General features: G+C 39.6%; 1 protein-coding gene across 1 annotated transcript in view; it reads left to right on the top strand.

Moving 5' to 3' along the window:
- stxbp6 (syntaxin binding protein 6 (amisyn)) overlaps positions 1-16,047 on the top strand; it is a 116,831-nt gene that overhangs the window by 83,313 nt on the left and 17,471 nt on the right. The window contains 4 exon segments of the mRNA XM_034297382.1: positions 6,863-6,993; positions 7,151-7,181; positions 7,184-7,248; positions 7,250-7,309. Coding sequence (XP_034153273.1) covers positions 6,863-6,993; positions 7,151-7,181; positions 7,184-7,248; positions 7,250-7,309 — 287 coding nt within the window.

Raw genomic sequence — 16,047 nt, 5'->3', positions numbered from 1 at the left:
AATGCTCAGGCAGTAGGCACGCACAAGTTATTCATTTCTCAGTCACAGGCACCTTTCCTGAGCCTGTCTCCTGGAAACTGACCATTAACAGCACTCAGATCCTCCTAATTTGATGAACTGTTGGGTAAAGGCATGAATCATGGTCATACAACCAAATAATCAACATTGGAAAACTTCCAGAACCAATATACTAACTTCCACTACCATGTATTATTATACTCTGGGTGCCCCATGTGTAATCATATCTGCCCTGTACCATTAAGATATGGATCAGCCAGTCAAATGCCTGAGGTGACATACTGTGGGTCATGAAGTTGCCTGTTATGTAGGTTGTTTACATTAAGACTCTGTATGTCCGTGGTTCGTCATATCCTAGTCTATTTTTACTAGAATATTTTTTGTGACAACATTCCGTAAGGCGCAACAAGTGTGCCTAGCGCTTTGGCTTGACCCCTGACCCGAAGGCATATTAACTCATTGGAATTGTTGTTGACTTAACACAGTGCTCTCTGTCGAGTGCTGTTGATAGTATAATTGTGTAGGTTTCAATATAAAACTTTATTATTATTAAAATGTTTATCCATTTACACTATAAAAAAGTCTCCTTATGCAAATCTAGCTTAAAGTCTCGTCTATTAACGTAGTGTTCAAACTCTCTTATTCTTGGGTGCACTTGTGGGTGGTCCATCCCGTTCAACAATCCCTTATTTTTATAGGCCGGAACAGAGCTCCCATTATTCATTCTTCAGAAAACTTTGGTTTGGCTTTCTGAAGAGATCCTTGAATTATATTACACTCTTTATATATATATACATTTTTTGTTTCAGTGCAATGTTTACCTACCTGTCCAAGTGCTGGAAATGGTAAAATGTTCATAATCAAACCTGGCCATTTGTTACATTTATTAATGCATTGTTATTTCATAGTGATGATTAAAAAAAGTGTTGTATGTGTATCCAGTTGTCTCGCGATATATGCTCTGACAACAGAATCCAGGTTTCTGATGACATGTTGTAATGGCATGATAAAATCTAGGCAAACTCAGACGAGATTGGAGTCAACAGCATCGTAATAAATGGATTGAATTGGCACAAATGTCTTGGTAGTTTAATTCAGTGTAAGTGACCCTGGGAGTTCACCTCTTATTCACTGATCCATGCTAACAGAGAAATATATCCTATTTCTTGATGCTGGCGAGTGTTTTCTGTCCAAAATCATCCCCAGATTGTCCTGTAGGTGATAGAGCTTTTTACTTCTAATTCCTAATTTCAAATGCATTTCTATTGCAGTGCCGTGCATTTTCTTTCCCGTGGGTTACATTTTCCTCCTTCCTGGCATCAAGCCAATTGTTTTGGAAATGAGCTCATCACAAAGCCTGTGATTTGCTGCTTTCCTGGTGAGTTGAGGATTATGTTATTTAGAGATCTCACTAAAAGCTGTTCGATCCCAAAAGGGCAGAATCCTACCACTTGTTGTTGTTTTTACTTTCCATGATTTTCATGCACTGAAAATCACTGAAAATACCGTGGATATAAAAAGTTTACACACCACTGTCAAAATGCCAGGTGTTTGTGTTGTAGAAGAACACAAACACACTTTCAATGTGAACAATTCAATTGAAAAACAAACTGAAATCTTCGAGGGGGTAAAATGGAAAATAAAAAGCTTACAATAATCTGGTTGCATAAGTGTGCACACCCTCTTATAACTGGGGATGTGGCTGTGTTCAAAATTAACCAATCACATTAAAACTCATGTTAAATAGAAGTCATTGCACACCTGCCATCATTAAAGTGACTCTGACTAATCACAAATAAAATTCAGCTGTTCTAGTAGGATTTTCCTGACATTTTCTTAGTTGCATCTCAGAGCAAAAGCCATGGTCTGCAGAGAGCTTCCAAAGCATCAGAGGGATCTCATAGCTGAAAGATATCAGTCAGGAGAAGGGTACAAAAGAATTTCCAAAGCATTAGATATACCATTGAACACAGTGAAGACTGTGAAAAATATTGCACAACAGAGACATTACCAAGAACTGGATGTCCCTCCAAAATTGATGAAAATACAAGAAGAAAATCACATTTCCAAAAGAACACCATACCCACAGTGAAGCATGGTGGTGGCAGTATCATACTTTGGGGCTGTTTTTCTTCAGCTGGAACCGGGGCCTTAGTCAGGGTGGAGGGAATTGTGAACAGTTCCAGATACCAGGCAATTTTGTCACAAAACCTTCAGGCGTCCATTAGAAAGCTTAAGATGAAGAGGAAATTCCCCTTTCAACATGACAACGACCCAAAGCACACATCCAAATCCACAAAAGCATGGCTTCACCAGAAGAAGATTAACGTTTTGGAATTGCCCTGCCAGAGCCCAGACCTGAATCCAATTGAACATCTGTGGTGTGATCTGAAGAGGTCTGTGCACAGATATCCTTGCAATCTGACAGATTTGGAGCAATTTTGCAAAGAAGAGTGGGCAGATATTGTCATGTCAAGATGTGCCATGCTAATTGACTCCTACCCCAAAAGACTGAGTGCTGTAATAAAATCAAAAGGTGCTTCAACAAAGTATTCTTTAAGGGTGTGCACACTTATGCAACCAGGTTATTGTGAGTTTATTTTATTTTTCCCCCTCAAATAGTTTGTTTTCCAAATGAATTGTTAACATTATAGGTCACATAAAAGGTGGAAAAGGTTCTGACATGATTTATCTTTCTCATTCTTTTACATCACAAGGACCTGGCATGTGCAGACTTTTTATATCCACTGTATGTCTGCCATTTCATCTTAGCTTCATAGACTCAAAGTTATTCTTTCAAACTGTGTCCCCGGTACATTCAGCAGTGCTCTTTATTTACTTTCAGCAACAACTAAAAATGTCAGTTCATACTTTGGCATTGTCCTCTGATCATCAGGCAAACAACACATTTCATTTGGCTTCAAGTCATCGATGCCAACAAGTCAGGGGATTTGTGAGGTAAAAAGTGTTCTTATGATGGCAATTCAATATTAAGTTCTCGGCAGAGAGTAGTCTGGTCTCAACCCTCACCTTCTACCCGTTTCTCTGATTGAATATGTTTTTGAACCCCCCCTCCCCACTTAGTATCAAGTGGGTGGCAGAACGACATAGCTGTTTAATCAGTTTTGGGAGGATTGCTTTGCAGTCAGTACTTTAAGACCATTATATGAGCAAACTGGAAAAATAGGATATATCACATCTGTTTGTACCTGACTGACTTGACTCATTGCTTCCCGTTTCTTATTTGATGTTCTTTCATTAAATAGTTTTATCTGAATAAGTGAAATGGACTCCTATGTATTTGATTGGATCTGATTACACAGTCAGCCAGCTTCTTCTGGCTGGCTGGCTATTTTTCTCACTGCTCAATATACTTACTAGTGAAGATGAACGATTTTATAGAAACCAGGTACAGTTTGAAGAAACGTACTGTCACTGTGTAAACAGAAAGGGCTTCCAGGGCTCACTGGAAATTGTGTAATATCTAACTACAGTAGAAGCACCCTGATGTAGAAATCTCCATGTCCAGCCTATTCCCTGTATGTCTGTCACACCCTGAGACCAAAGGTCCTGACTTACACTGTCCAATACAGCTGTATAAATGGGCGTATGATATATCTAAACATCTGCCCTCACCAGGGGGATACTTTCCCAAAAAACAAACGGATGCGAAAAATAGATAGGGTTCTTTTAGCCCTGTGCTTTCAGAATGTTAAAGAAACTACCTAACTGCTCTGTGCAAAAGCATTCTAAGGAGTAGATGAGATTTCAGTCACATGGAAAACAAAAGGGGCAAAGTACACAATTTTACACTTTTCAATGCTTTGATAAGAAATGAATTCCTTTTAACCTGCTGATAGAACGTCACTATACCAAAGAATACATAGCTCAAAATATACCTAAGTAGCATAAACTGTGTTATTCTGCTTACTGGCATGAACTGGAGATGCTCACTGTATTCTTTAAACATTAGCTAAAAATGAAATCTCTAACACACTTGACAGTTTATTAGGTTTATGAAAATTGATCATTTCTACGATAGGTCACATGGCTTTGGCTTGCTATGTATAAAGCAGGTGAGACATTCACTTACTAGTAGATTCCAATTTGGGCAAACCAAGTGAGCTAAGCGACAGCTTGGTATGGGCCCTATGAGGAGCTAGAGATCACAACGTTGCTTCATTATCGACCAATCACAACATTGCTTCTTTATGGACCAAAGTCACTGTAGAATGTTTCCAAAGTTTTTAGAATGCATGCTCCCAAGAATTCTGGCTTTTCCGGATGCAAATTGTTTACACACGTAAGACCACCACAATGTTCTTTGAAATTAAAGGAATTCCTCTGAAATGCAGGGATTTTAATTTAAACAGTATTAACATGTAAGTCATTCAGAGGACATGGTCATCCAGAACATCTCACAGTATTGATTGCATACATTTTCATACTGACCCTCGTGTGAATAAAACGTACCACACTTGTGTTGTGAGAGTCATGCTCTATCAACTGAGCTATGACTGACCGCAAGATTGTCAGAATGATGAAAAATGACTGCTACGTGGAGATTCCCGTTTTATTCATCCAATTTTTTTATTCTGTTCTTTAATCAACTTAAATGTTTAGTGGCAGAAACACAACCATTCCAATACATCTGCACAATCTACGTGCATACAACCCAATAAAACCTTAAATCTATGTTATTTAAAACTTAAACAGAAGGGCTTAACCAATTCCACGAAAATACCACAAAAACAAAATGTCAGTAACCAGTAACAACCACCACAGATGGTACTTTGGAAATGAGAAGAACAGAGCAGTAGAGGAGGGACCTAAACACGGCCTATCTATCTGTCCAGAATCACACAATGGCAGATGGGGACAGCGGAAACTGGAGCCTGGTTTCTGGGTCTGCAAAAACAACACAGGAGCACGTTGAACCTTCCTAAAGATATCAGAAGGTCTGGATCCGACTATGCACGCATACAGTCATTTTGACACATGACGGAACTCTCAGCAGGATGATCTGTAAACACAGAGCTTTGATGCCTGGAAAGAGTCTGGAATGCAGGGAGGTGAAGGGAATGGCCCAGTACATTGTGATGTCACAGGGCAGGATGTCTACTTGGCCTGTGGCCATAATCCCTGCTATGAGTCCCTAAAGTAATGTGAAACTATAAGTACACCCACTGAAAATGTTTTTGTTTGTTTTTACATATTTGCACACATGGGTATTTGACCTAAATCCATTGACATTCATTAATAAAGGACACCTTTTCAACAATAAACCTATGCAATGAGTGAACAAAAATGCTATTTCCTTATATGGGAAAGGTTAGTACCTCCCTACCTTTACCATCACATTAAATGGCTGAACTTGTAATCAGGTGCACCAAAACACAGGGGCAAATTGCTAGATAATCAGTCCAGCCTTCCAAAAATTTTAAACAGGGTTACAAAGCCATTTTCAAACATCTCAAAGTACATATTTCACTGTCTGACCGATCATCTACAAATGGAGAAAATTCCACTTAGGAGAGGTCTACATAGGCGAGGTCCTCCCACCAAAGTCAGCCCAAGAGTTTACTAAAGCATAGTCATAGAAGTCTCTAAGAACCCCAGGGTAACATCAAGTGTTCTACATGCCTCTTTTGCCTATATCAGTGTTAGAACGAGAGAAAAAAGAGACTACACCACGACTTACATTTGCCAGACTTGGCCTGGATGAAAAAATCAAGTCAAGCTGGAGTTGTTTAGCCGCAATGCCAGACGTCATGTTTAACAAAAATAAAACACTGCCTATGACCAAAAGACCTCATACCAATCATAAATCTTGGAAGCAGTGGCAGTAATGGTTTGGGGGTGCTTTGTTGCCTCAGGGCCAACTTGTCATTATTGAGTTGTCCATAAGTTCCATATTGTACCAGAGAATTGCTGATGAAAATGTGAGAGCATTTGTCAGAAAGTTGAAGCTGAACTGAACATGGATCTTGTAGCAAGACAATGATCCCAACATACATAAGCAAAGCTACAACAGAATGTCCCAAAAAGAACAAATAGATGTTTATGAAATTGTCAAAGCCCAGTTCGGAATCTTATAAATGCTGTGGGGGACTTGAAGAGGGCCGATGTATGCAAGAAATTATGGTGTTGAAGCAGTACTGTCAAGACGAGTGGACAAAAATTCCTCCCAGTCAGTGTAATTGACAGATGGACCTTTACAATAATTGGATACATGACATTAAGGGGCAGCCAAAGGGGGCAACACTTGCTATTGAAGCTAGGGATATAACGCGCTTAAAAATGAATGATGTCCATAGTATTTAAAAGAAGATTACATATTGGTATGTGCAAATGTTTTTGCTTTTCATTTGTGTGTGATGTATCTAGTTAGGTTTAAAAAATGCCAGCAATCCATAACCACAGACTCAAGACCAATGAAGATGGCTCCTATTGGAAGTAAATAATAGATAAGTGGACATTTTGACTTGTTAGCTTTTGTAATGACGAAATCCCAGCCCATGGGGAGGTCCACTCGACATTAGGCAGGCTGTTCTTTCAACAGAAAAATCAATTGAATAAAACTTGTTTATATAGCTTTTACTAGTAACCTTAGGTTTTTTGGCATGAACAGCTTATGGTTGATTATTCCTGAATGCAGCTATGCTATGGAGCTTTCATCTAACTTTTGTCAGCAACCTATATTTTTTCTGAAGGATCACATTAGGGGCCATGATGGTTCACAAAGTGTTCCCCAATTCCTGCTTTGTGAATCACTAGAAAATGTTAAAATATATATATATATAATTTTAGTTTAACTAATTATTACATAATTTTCTCTTCACAGTGACAAATAAGAAGCCAGTCCATGTATCCATCACAAAGGTGAAGCAGTTCCCAGGCTCCACATCATTCGCTAAGAGGTCAATGTGGACCATAGACCAGCTGAGACAGGTCAATGGCTGTGACCCTAACAGAGTGAGTTCCATTCACTCAACTTCGGTCTCTAGGGCTGAATTTTTGCTGACCACATGTCTTGTCTAACTTCAGCCATCCAAACTCAATCATCCGATAGAGCCTGGTTTATTCCTCTTCCTCTCTCTTTTCTCTCTGTCCGTCTAACTCTTTCTCTAAGGACTGTCCAGAGTTTGACTTGGCTTTCGATAACCCTTTGACCAGTGGGTGGCTGGCTCGGCCGGCGAGAAGTGCACCTTTATCCAGGTTCTCCATCACTACCTGCCAGCGTTACAGCTCACAGAGCAAGCCAGAGTTTGTCAACTGTCAGTCCAAAACTGCTTGGAGGTAAGCGATGCAGTGTGACACATCTGGTGCTCTCTCGCTCTCTTGTTCTCTCTCTATCTCTCTCTAGCTCTATATCTCCCTCACTCTCTAGTTCTCTCTAGCTCTATATATCTCGCTCTTCTTTCTTGCCCTCTCATGCTCACTATCTCCCTCTAGCTCACTATCTCTCTCACTCTCTATCAAGCTCATAGTAACTGTATGGAAGTGACTAATCTTGCATTCTCACTTAGAGGTCTAGGGACTGGTTTTTCAACTTCTATGAAATTTGCACTTTCATTTTAAGTATTTGAATTGAAAAGTCCTTGATTATGTAATTAGAGAACGATGCATGTTTCAATACTAAAACAGAGTATTATTCCCATTGTCTTTTTCATTTTGAGAATTGCCATTCCCTGGCAATGATTGTAACTTAATTTCTACACACAGTCATTATCATTAGGTCTTGTTTTTGATCTTGAGATCATGGAAAGACCAGTGCTGAGATCTGTCATTTTCTCCCAAAAATTAACTCCCTCCCACAGCCTCTAATAACTCATCCTAAACACAAGCTTAACACATATTGGCTCCTCTGTTCTCCATCAGTTCCCATATCAATTGGTCACCTACATTAACCATGTTCTATTTAGTTACAGTTGTGCTCAAAAGTTTGCATACCCTTGGATAATTGGTAGAATATGTACCATTTTTTAAGAAAATATGAGTGAGCAGGCAAAACACATCTTTTATTTCTTATGGGATTCACATTCAACAGTAGGTAATAACGGCACAGTCATAAAACAAAACATGGGAGTAAAGAAAATAAATTAACTGACCCCTGTTCCAAAGTCTGTGTACCCTTAGTTCTTAATACTGTTTATTGCCCTGTTTATTAGCATCAATGACAGCATGCATTCTTTTGTAATAGTTGTCTATGAGGCACCCCCAATTCTTGCCGGTGGTACAGCTGCCCATTCGTCTTTGGTCGTCTTGCATGAACCGCACGTTTGAGATCTCCCCAGAGTGGCTCGATGATATTAAGGTCAGGAGACTGTGATGGTCACACCAGAACCTTCACCCTTTTCTACTGCAACCACTGGAGGGTCAACTTGGCCTTGTGCTTAGGGTCATTGTCGTGCTGGAAAGTCCAAGAGGGTCCCATGTGCAGCTTTTGTTCAGAAGAATGCAAATTATCTGCCAGTATTTTTTGATAACATGCTGCATTCATCTTGCCATCGATTTTCACAAGATTCCCCGTGCCTTTAGAGCTCACACACCCCCAAAACATCAGTGAGCCACCACCATGTTCCACAGTGGGGATGGTATTCTGTTCACTATAGGCCTTGTTGACCCCTCTACAAACATAGCACTTATGGTTGTGACTATAAAGCGCCATTGAGTTTCGTCACTCCAAAATAGTGTGCCAGAAGCTTTTTCCAGAGCAGGCTGTATTTCTCCTGAGGTTACCTGTCGGTTTTCTTTGTATCCCGAACAATTCTTCTGGCAGTTTTGGCTGAAATCTTTCGTGGTTTTACCTGACCTTGGTTTGGTATCAAGAGATCCATGAATTTTGCACTTCTTAATAAGTGATTGAACAGTACTGACTGGCATTTGCAACGCTTTGGATGTCTTTTTATATCCTTTTCCATCTTTATAAAGTTCCATTACCTTGTTATGCAGGTCTTTTGACAGTTCTTTTCTGCTCCCCATGGCTCAGTATCTAGCCTTCTCAGTGCATCCATGTGAGAGCTAACAAACTCATTGACAATTTATACACAGACACTAATTGCCATTTATAAAGCCACAGGTGTGGGGAATTGACCTTTAATTGCCATTTTCACCTGTGTGTGTCACCTTGTGTGTCTGTAACAAGGCCAAACATTCAAGGGTATGTGAACTTTTGATCAGGACCATTTGGGTGATTTTTGTTATCATTATGATTTAAAAAGGAGCCAAACAACTATGTGATAATAAATGGCTTCATATGATCACTGTCCTTAAATAAAAGACATGCCTGATCAGTCATATTTTCAAAATCAATGCCAACATTACACCATTTCTGCCAGGGTATGCAAACTTATGAGCACAAATGTATTTCTGTAGTGTAGCATGTTAGTGTGACAGTGGAAGCAGGAGGCCCCATGACTGTTCTTAATCATCTATCAGTCTATTATATCTTTACACTCAGGGCTTTGTATTATTTATGGTGGTGTTTATGGAAATATCTTGTATCATCATGCTGCGTACCTCCTGTTTATTCGACCTGCTAGGGTATCAAACTGAGAGACATGTTTGAAACACGTTTTAATATACCCAGTTCTGCTTGATTTATATTGGAACACTGCATTTCCAGAGCGGTATTGCCCTCCAGAAACTGTGTTAGCTGTTTTTATTTCAATTGGTAGACGCTCCTCAGCTCCACTTTTCTTCTGTTGCTAAAGTTCCCTGTAATCTTCATGGCTGTATGTCTCCAGTCAGACTTTCTCCCTTCCACATCGTAAACCACAGTCAGTCATTTTCTGAACCTCATTTGTCGTGTGCTGCGTGGGACCTGTCGCACACAGTAGCATATTTATTTGTGGAACTGTAGTTTTATTGTGGGCAGTGGTGTCAAGGAGTTGCTCTCCCATGTCCTAAGGAGAACACTGAATGTAGCCCACAGAGGTTATCTCTAGCTGTCATTGTCTCCTCCAGTTAAATAGCTGCACACGGGTTGTAATGGGGGTGTGAAGTATGCTAGGGCTGTGAGCCTGGCCTGAGTATTGTTTCTGGAAGTAACTCATATACTGTCTGGTGGGTCTCACATACATACAGTACTTAACCCCTTGGCCTATATGGACAGGGCTAAGTTGCCAATTTTTCTTTAAAGGAGGAATATAAAAAGCACGCTTGGTGGGTTGATTAAAGGTCAGGACGCTAGAGGTGCTGTACTTTTTACAGCATTTGCTGATAACAAATATGAAAATACAGCATACATTAAGTAACATGATTATTCCTGGAAAATGTGAGGTTGGTGCAATGGCACAAACCAGCAATGAAGATTTTGATTGACAAACATAACTGCCACTCTCCATGTGGCCACACACCTCTCCTGCTATTTGGCAATTTTTGTTTCATTACGGTTTGTTGCTCTCCTAGCTGTGCCTTTGAGGGATTAGAGTTAGCACATTTCTAGTCATTTCGTTTGGAACGCAGTAGCGCTTCTCCGCCCTCACTATCACTGCTGTAATTTCTCCAATCCAAAAACCAACCCTGACAAATGTCATTCTGCCTCAGGTGGGCCTAATTAAAAACCTTATTCTGTAGCCAGCATGACTGTCTGTATAAAAATAATATCATCATATGTCGTTGGGCTTTCACAAGACCGTTCAGAGCATCTGAATGCAGTGTCTGTTCGGTCGTCTCAAAGCCAACTCTCAGCTCCCAGAAAGCAGGATTAGTGGGCATGACTGCCACCGGAGGAGCCCCAGCTGGAGATTCAGTGACAGAAAGAAGAAGAGAAAGCCGGAGTGCCGCCACCACTGTCCCCTCCAGTTTAAGTCTCACATCAGTGCAAAACAAATCTCATGACGCTGCTCAGGTGTGGGACAATAACTGTGTGGGAAGCTCTCTTCTGACCCGCTTGTTGAATGGGGCTGACAATTCCCATCGCTGGAAAGTAGGACCATAACTTGAAATGCGCATAGTGTACTAGATTAAAAGTTTGAGATCGATATAGCTCGAAAGTCTTTAGTGGAACTGAGGTCTGCTGTATTATATCGCACCAGACTCTGTTGTAGTGAAATTGATTTTGCTTTACAGGACTCTGTGTACCTTCCTGGATGAAAAATAACATTCGTAACACTGAACAAGATTTGTCCGATTGAACCTGAATTGGCTTTCACAAAGAGAACAAATCTAATCATGAGGTCAGAGTCACGCTGGAGTTGTTACCAACTCTATTGTTGTGGTTAGCTAAATCACCATAATGTTGTTTGTGTTGATGGCTTATATAGCATTAGGTTAGTTGTTGCCATGCCTTAGTTGCTGTTGATAACATGCTAATTACTACACAGCTAGAACACAGGGCTTAATGACCCACAGCATTATGGGAAAGGTACCCCTTTTGTTCAGGTAATTTTTTGTTTCTATTTTCTATGAACAGAACCAGCCTCATACCCTACAATAAATCATTCTGACAAGCAATTATCTATACTGCACAAGACCTTCACTCTACACCTTGTCTTCTTTGTTAGCTTAGCTGTGCAAGCACAGCAATGGCTTGTCACTTAGCACTGTTTGTTTGCAGCGGAGTCGTATGTGTGTGTAATGGTGATATTCATGGCCAGTCGAATCTGTTCTTAGGGACGGTTGGTTGTTATGCGCTGAGACTTTACAGGATAAGCTTATTGTGGATCCTTTTATCTTATTTTCTTTAACTGAGATACTTTCAGCCTGCTTTTTCTGTATGACAAACGTAATTCTATCTAGAAGAAAGAAAGGTCTGGAATCATGATATAGAGTTAGGATTATATGCAGGTGGAAATCCCAATATTTAGTTAATGTTCTACCTTGAATGATAACAAGCCTATCAAGGACTTGATCTTGTTGACGATGATTGAATTCTTTTCCCTTTTCAGTACGGTGTAAGTGTTCCAGGAAAGGCCTTTACTTAGCAGACAGCCATTAAGTCCTCTGTAGACCTGTGTGGAGGCAATGTGCAGGCAAGCACTTGTTTAGTGATGCTTGATGGGCCGTGTAATAGGGCCTGTATTAAAACAGCACTGCTGGACCAATTTAGTTCTAGCCTCATTTTCAGGCTAGACTGGCACTGCAGCACGCACACTCATCCCAAAAGGCTAGACTGGCACTACAGCGCACACTCATCCAAAAGACACTCCTGAGCCTTTCTCTGCTTAAGTGGCGGAGAGGCTCTTAGAGTGAGAGGGAGTTTACATTTTATCAGCTGCTTTTCATCACTTTTTCTATTCGAGGATACCAACTACTAATCTACCTTCATATTATTGGCTACAAACCATTTTGAAAATGTTTAAAGTACTGTAACAGAACTGTCAATAGCAGATTTACATAATTGCTAACTGTTCTGAAGTCTCTCAGGGTACAAATAAAAACATGTTAAAATATTGTCTCTTTCATCAAGTTATTAGTAAACCATGCTCAGTTTTTTCCTTCTTTGTCCTAGCTTCTCTAATCAATTTTATTTAACCTACATAAAAATATTTGATACATTCATATTTATTTTTCAAAATGTCTTTGTTCGAATGAAACCCTTTTAACAATACATCTTTCACATTCGTTACTGTTGAAGATTAACAATATTAACAATAATAAGCATTATCCAACATGTGCTATTCTTAAGTATAACAAAATCAAACCAAAATAAAGCCATGTTTTCCATTTTCTCATCACAGACGATGAAACGGTAGATTCAGTTGCGTTTCGTTGCAAGGTATTTTTGAACAGAATGAGGAAAGAACTTGTTGTAAACAGTCAACGTCACGGTCGACGGCTACTTTTAGAAGGTAAGGATGAAAATGCATTTTCAACTCAAATATTAACCGTATTGACCAGGTAGCTCTTGCCCTCAGTGTTCAATTAATTATATATAGTCATGGCATATGGTCCAATATGTGCTCTTGAATGGTTGTGTAAACATAGAGAATAGTTTGACCCCTGAGTGCCATACATGGATTATTGATGAATATAGTTGTTTATTAATGAATAACCTTACAATCATTTGAAAAGATTATTCACATAAGTCTGGTCTGTGTACTAAATACAGCTGAAATTTAAGTTTTTGTTTTTCTCTTTAGAACACCCACACTAATATTTGTTTGGCGTGCGTACGTGCGTGCGTGCGTGTGTGTGTGTGTTAGGGTTGGGCAATGCGACAATATAATTGTCTATTTAGGAATTACAACCATTATTACAGCCATTATTGAGAGTGACAACATCACAATGTAAAAAAGAAAGCACAAGGAATCAAGCTCAGTCTAATTGTGTGGGGATCTCCTGTGCCCAACCTTATAGGTCAATCCACAGATTTACTACAGGATTTAGGTCTGATACATTGTCCACTCTGTTATCTCTATCCTGAGTCTTCTGTTATCTCTATCCTACATTTAATTCCTTTGCAGAATTATTTACTTTTTGGACTGTGTCTTTTGCAGCACCCAAGTATACATCCCACAACCTTCAGTGAAATCCTACATGAATAGCCAATCTAAATGACTTCACTAGATGGCAAATTACCTTTCTTCCATTTTTTTTAATAATGTGATTGGTTAAATCTGAACACAGTTAAAACACCCATCATAAAGGGTGTGGACACTTAAAGGGACAATAGGTAAATGATAGGGATATTTTAATTTTGAAGTGATAAAATATAGGTCTGACATGATTTCTTCTTCTGATTTCAAGCTTTGCATAAACAAAAGCTGCATTGTCAATAAGGGCTTTTAGACTTTTAATACCTTTGATATCCATTTTATATTATACACCATTGTAAACTAAAAATGACAGTGATCAAGATGTTACGTTTGTGTCGATTTGTGGGGAATTAGATTTTCTTTTCTAATTGGAGGCTCCATTGCTTTGAATTCATATCATGACACATGGTGTAAAAGAATATTATGTCTATAAGGACATTTTAAAGTTGGTTGCATCATATGATATAAGGGGTTTTCAAATCTGAAAACCTCCCCCAATAATATACAGTATCTCAAAGTGAGTACACCCCTCACATTTTTATAAATATTCGATTATCTCTTTTCATTTGACAGCACTGACAAAATGACACTTTGGTACAATGTAAAGTAGTGATTGTACAGCTTGTATAACAGTGTAAATTTGCTGTCCCCTCAAAATAACACAACACACAGCCATTAATGTCTAAACCGCTGGCAACAAAATGGAGTACACCCCTAAATTAAAATGTCCAAATAGGGCCCAAAGTGTCAATATTTTGTGTGGCCATCCATTATTTTCCAGCACTGCCTTAATCCTTTACCTCAATTCCAGCTGACCATGACAATAATGAACAGGGTCATGGTATTTTAGTATATTATGCAACCCTGACATCTCTCCTCTTTGTCCACTACTAAGGATACTGCACATGAATACCTAGTAGCGAAATTTCTATTAGACAGAATGTGGTATTTTCATAGATCGAACGTTACTTGTTTTTTGCCATTTGCATCCCTGGTTCCTGGCAGTTTCACACTTATAGCAGATCTATGGCAAAACGAAGAGTCAATTTTAGTTTTTTTCCTTCATGCTGATGTTGTCAGAATAATCTGGGTTTTTCCTGCATATGAAACTCAAAGGTCTAAACTACTACTGTATCTAATCCGCATATTTATTTTTTTGAATGTTCTTCTATAACTTATTTTTTTATCAGATGAAGATGACTGGTGGAAAGATTATTAGATTAGGGTGTGTACTGTCCCCAAAGACATTATACACTGAACAAAATTATAGACGCAACACTTTTGTTTTTGCCCCCATTTATCATGAGCTGAACTCAATGATCTAAGACTTTTTCTATATACACAAAAGGCCTATTTCTCTCAAATATTGTTCACAAATCTGTCTAAATCTGTGTTATTGAGCACTTCTCCTTTGCTGAGATAATCCATCCACCTCACATGTGTGGCATATCAAGATGCTGATTAGACAGCATAATTGTTGCACAGGTGTGTCTTAGGCAATAATGCACAACGAATAATGGCAAAAGAAAAAAGTTGACATACGTAAAATTAATCTGTTAATATGTAAATAATAAATACACCGATCAGCCATAACATAATGACCACTGACAGGTTGAAGTGAAAATCTCATTATCATGGCACCTGTCAGTGGGTGGGATATATAAGGTAGCAAGTGAAAATTCCAACCTCAATGTTGATGTGTTAGAAGCAGGAAAAATGTGTAAGGAACTGAGCGAGTTTGACAAGGGCCAAATTGTGATGGGTGGCTGGCTCAGAGCATCTCCAAAACTGCAGTCCTTATGCGGTGTTCCCGGTCTGCAGTGGTCAGTACCATCAAAAGTGGTCCAAGGATGGAAAAGCGGTGAACTGGCGACAGGGTCATGGGCGGCCAAGGCTCACTGATGCACTTGGGAAGCAAAGGCTGGTCCATGGGGTCCGATCCAACAGACGAGATCAAATTGCTGAAAAAGTTAACGCTTGTACTGATAAAAAGGTGTCAGAATACACAGTGCATCTCAGTTTGTTGCATATGGGGCTGCTTAGACACAAACCAGTCAGGGTGCCCATGCTGACCCCTGTCCACTGCTGAAAGTGCCTACAATGAGCATCAGAACTGGACCACGAAGCAATGGAAGAAGGTGGCCTGGTCTGATTAATCACATTTTCTTTTATATCACATGGATGGCTGGGTGCGTGTACGTCGCTTACCTGGAGAACACAGGCACCAGGATGCACTATGGGAAGGAAGCAAGCTGACAGAGGCAGTGTGATGCTTTGGGCAATGTTCTGCTGCCTTGGCCTCTTTCAGTAGGATAATTCTTCCTGCCACAAAGCAAAAATGGTTCAGGGATGGTTTGAGGAACACAACAATGAGTTCAAGGTGTTGACTTGGCCTCCAAATTCCCCAGATCTCAATCCAGTTGAGCATCTGTGGGATGTGCTGGACAAACAGGTCCCATCCATGGAGGCCCCACCTTGCATCTTACAGGAATTAAAAGGAACTGCTTCTAATTTCTTTGTGCCAGATACCACAGCACAACTTCAG

Source organism: Esox lucius, chromosome 15 (assembly GCF_011004845.1).
Source record: "Esox lucius isolate fEsoLuc1 chromosome 15, fEsoLuc1.pri, whole genome shotgun sequence".
NCBI classification, from domain to species: Eukaryota; Metazoa; Chordata; class Actinopteri; order Esociformes; family Esocidae; genus Esox; species Esox lucius.
Note: the sequence above shows the minus strand (reverse complement) of the source record. Positions and strands in the feature narration are given on the sequence as shown.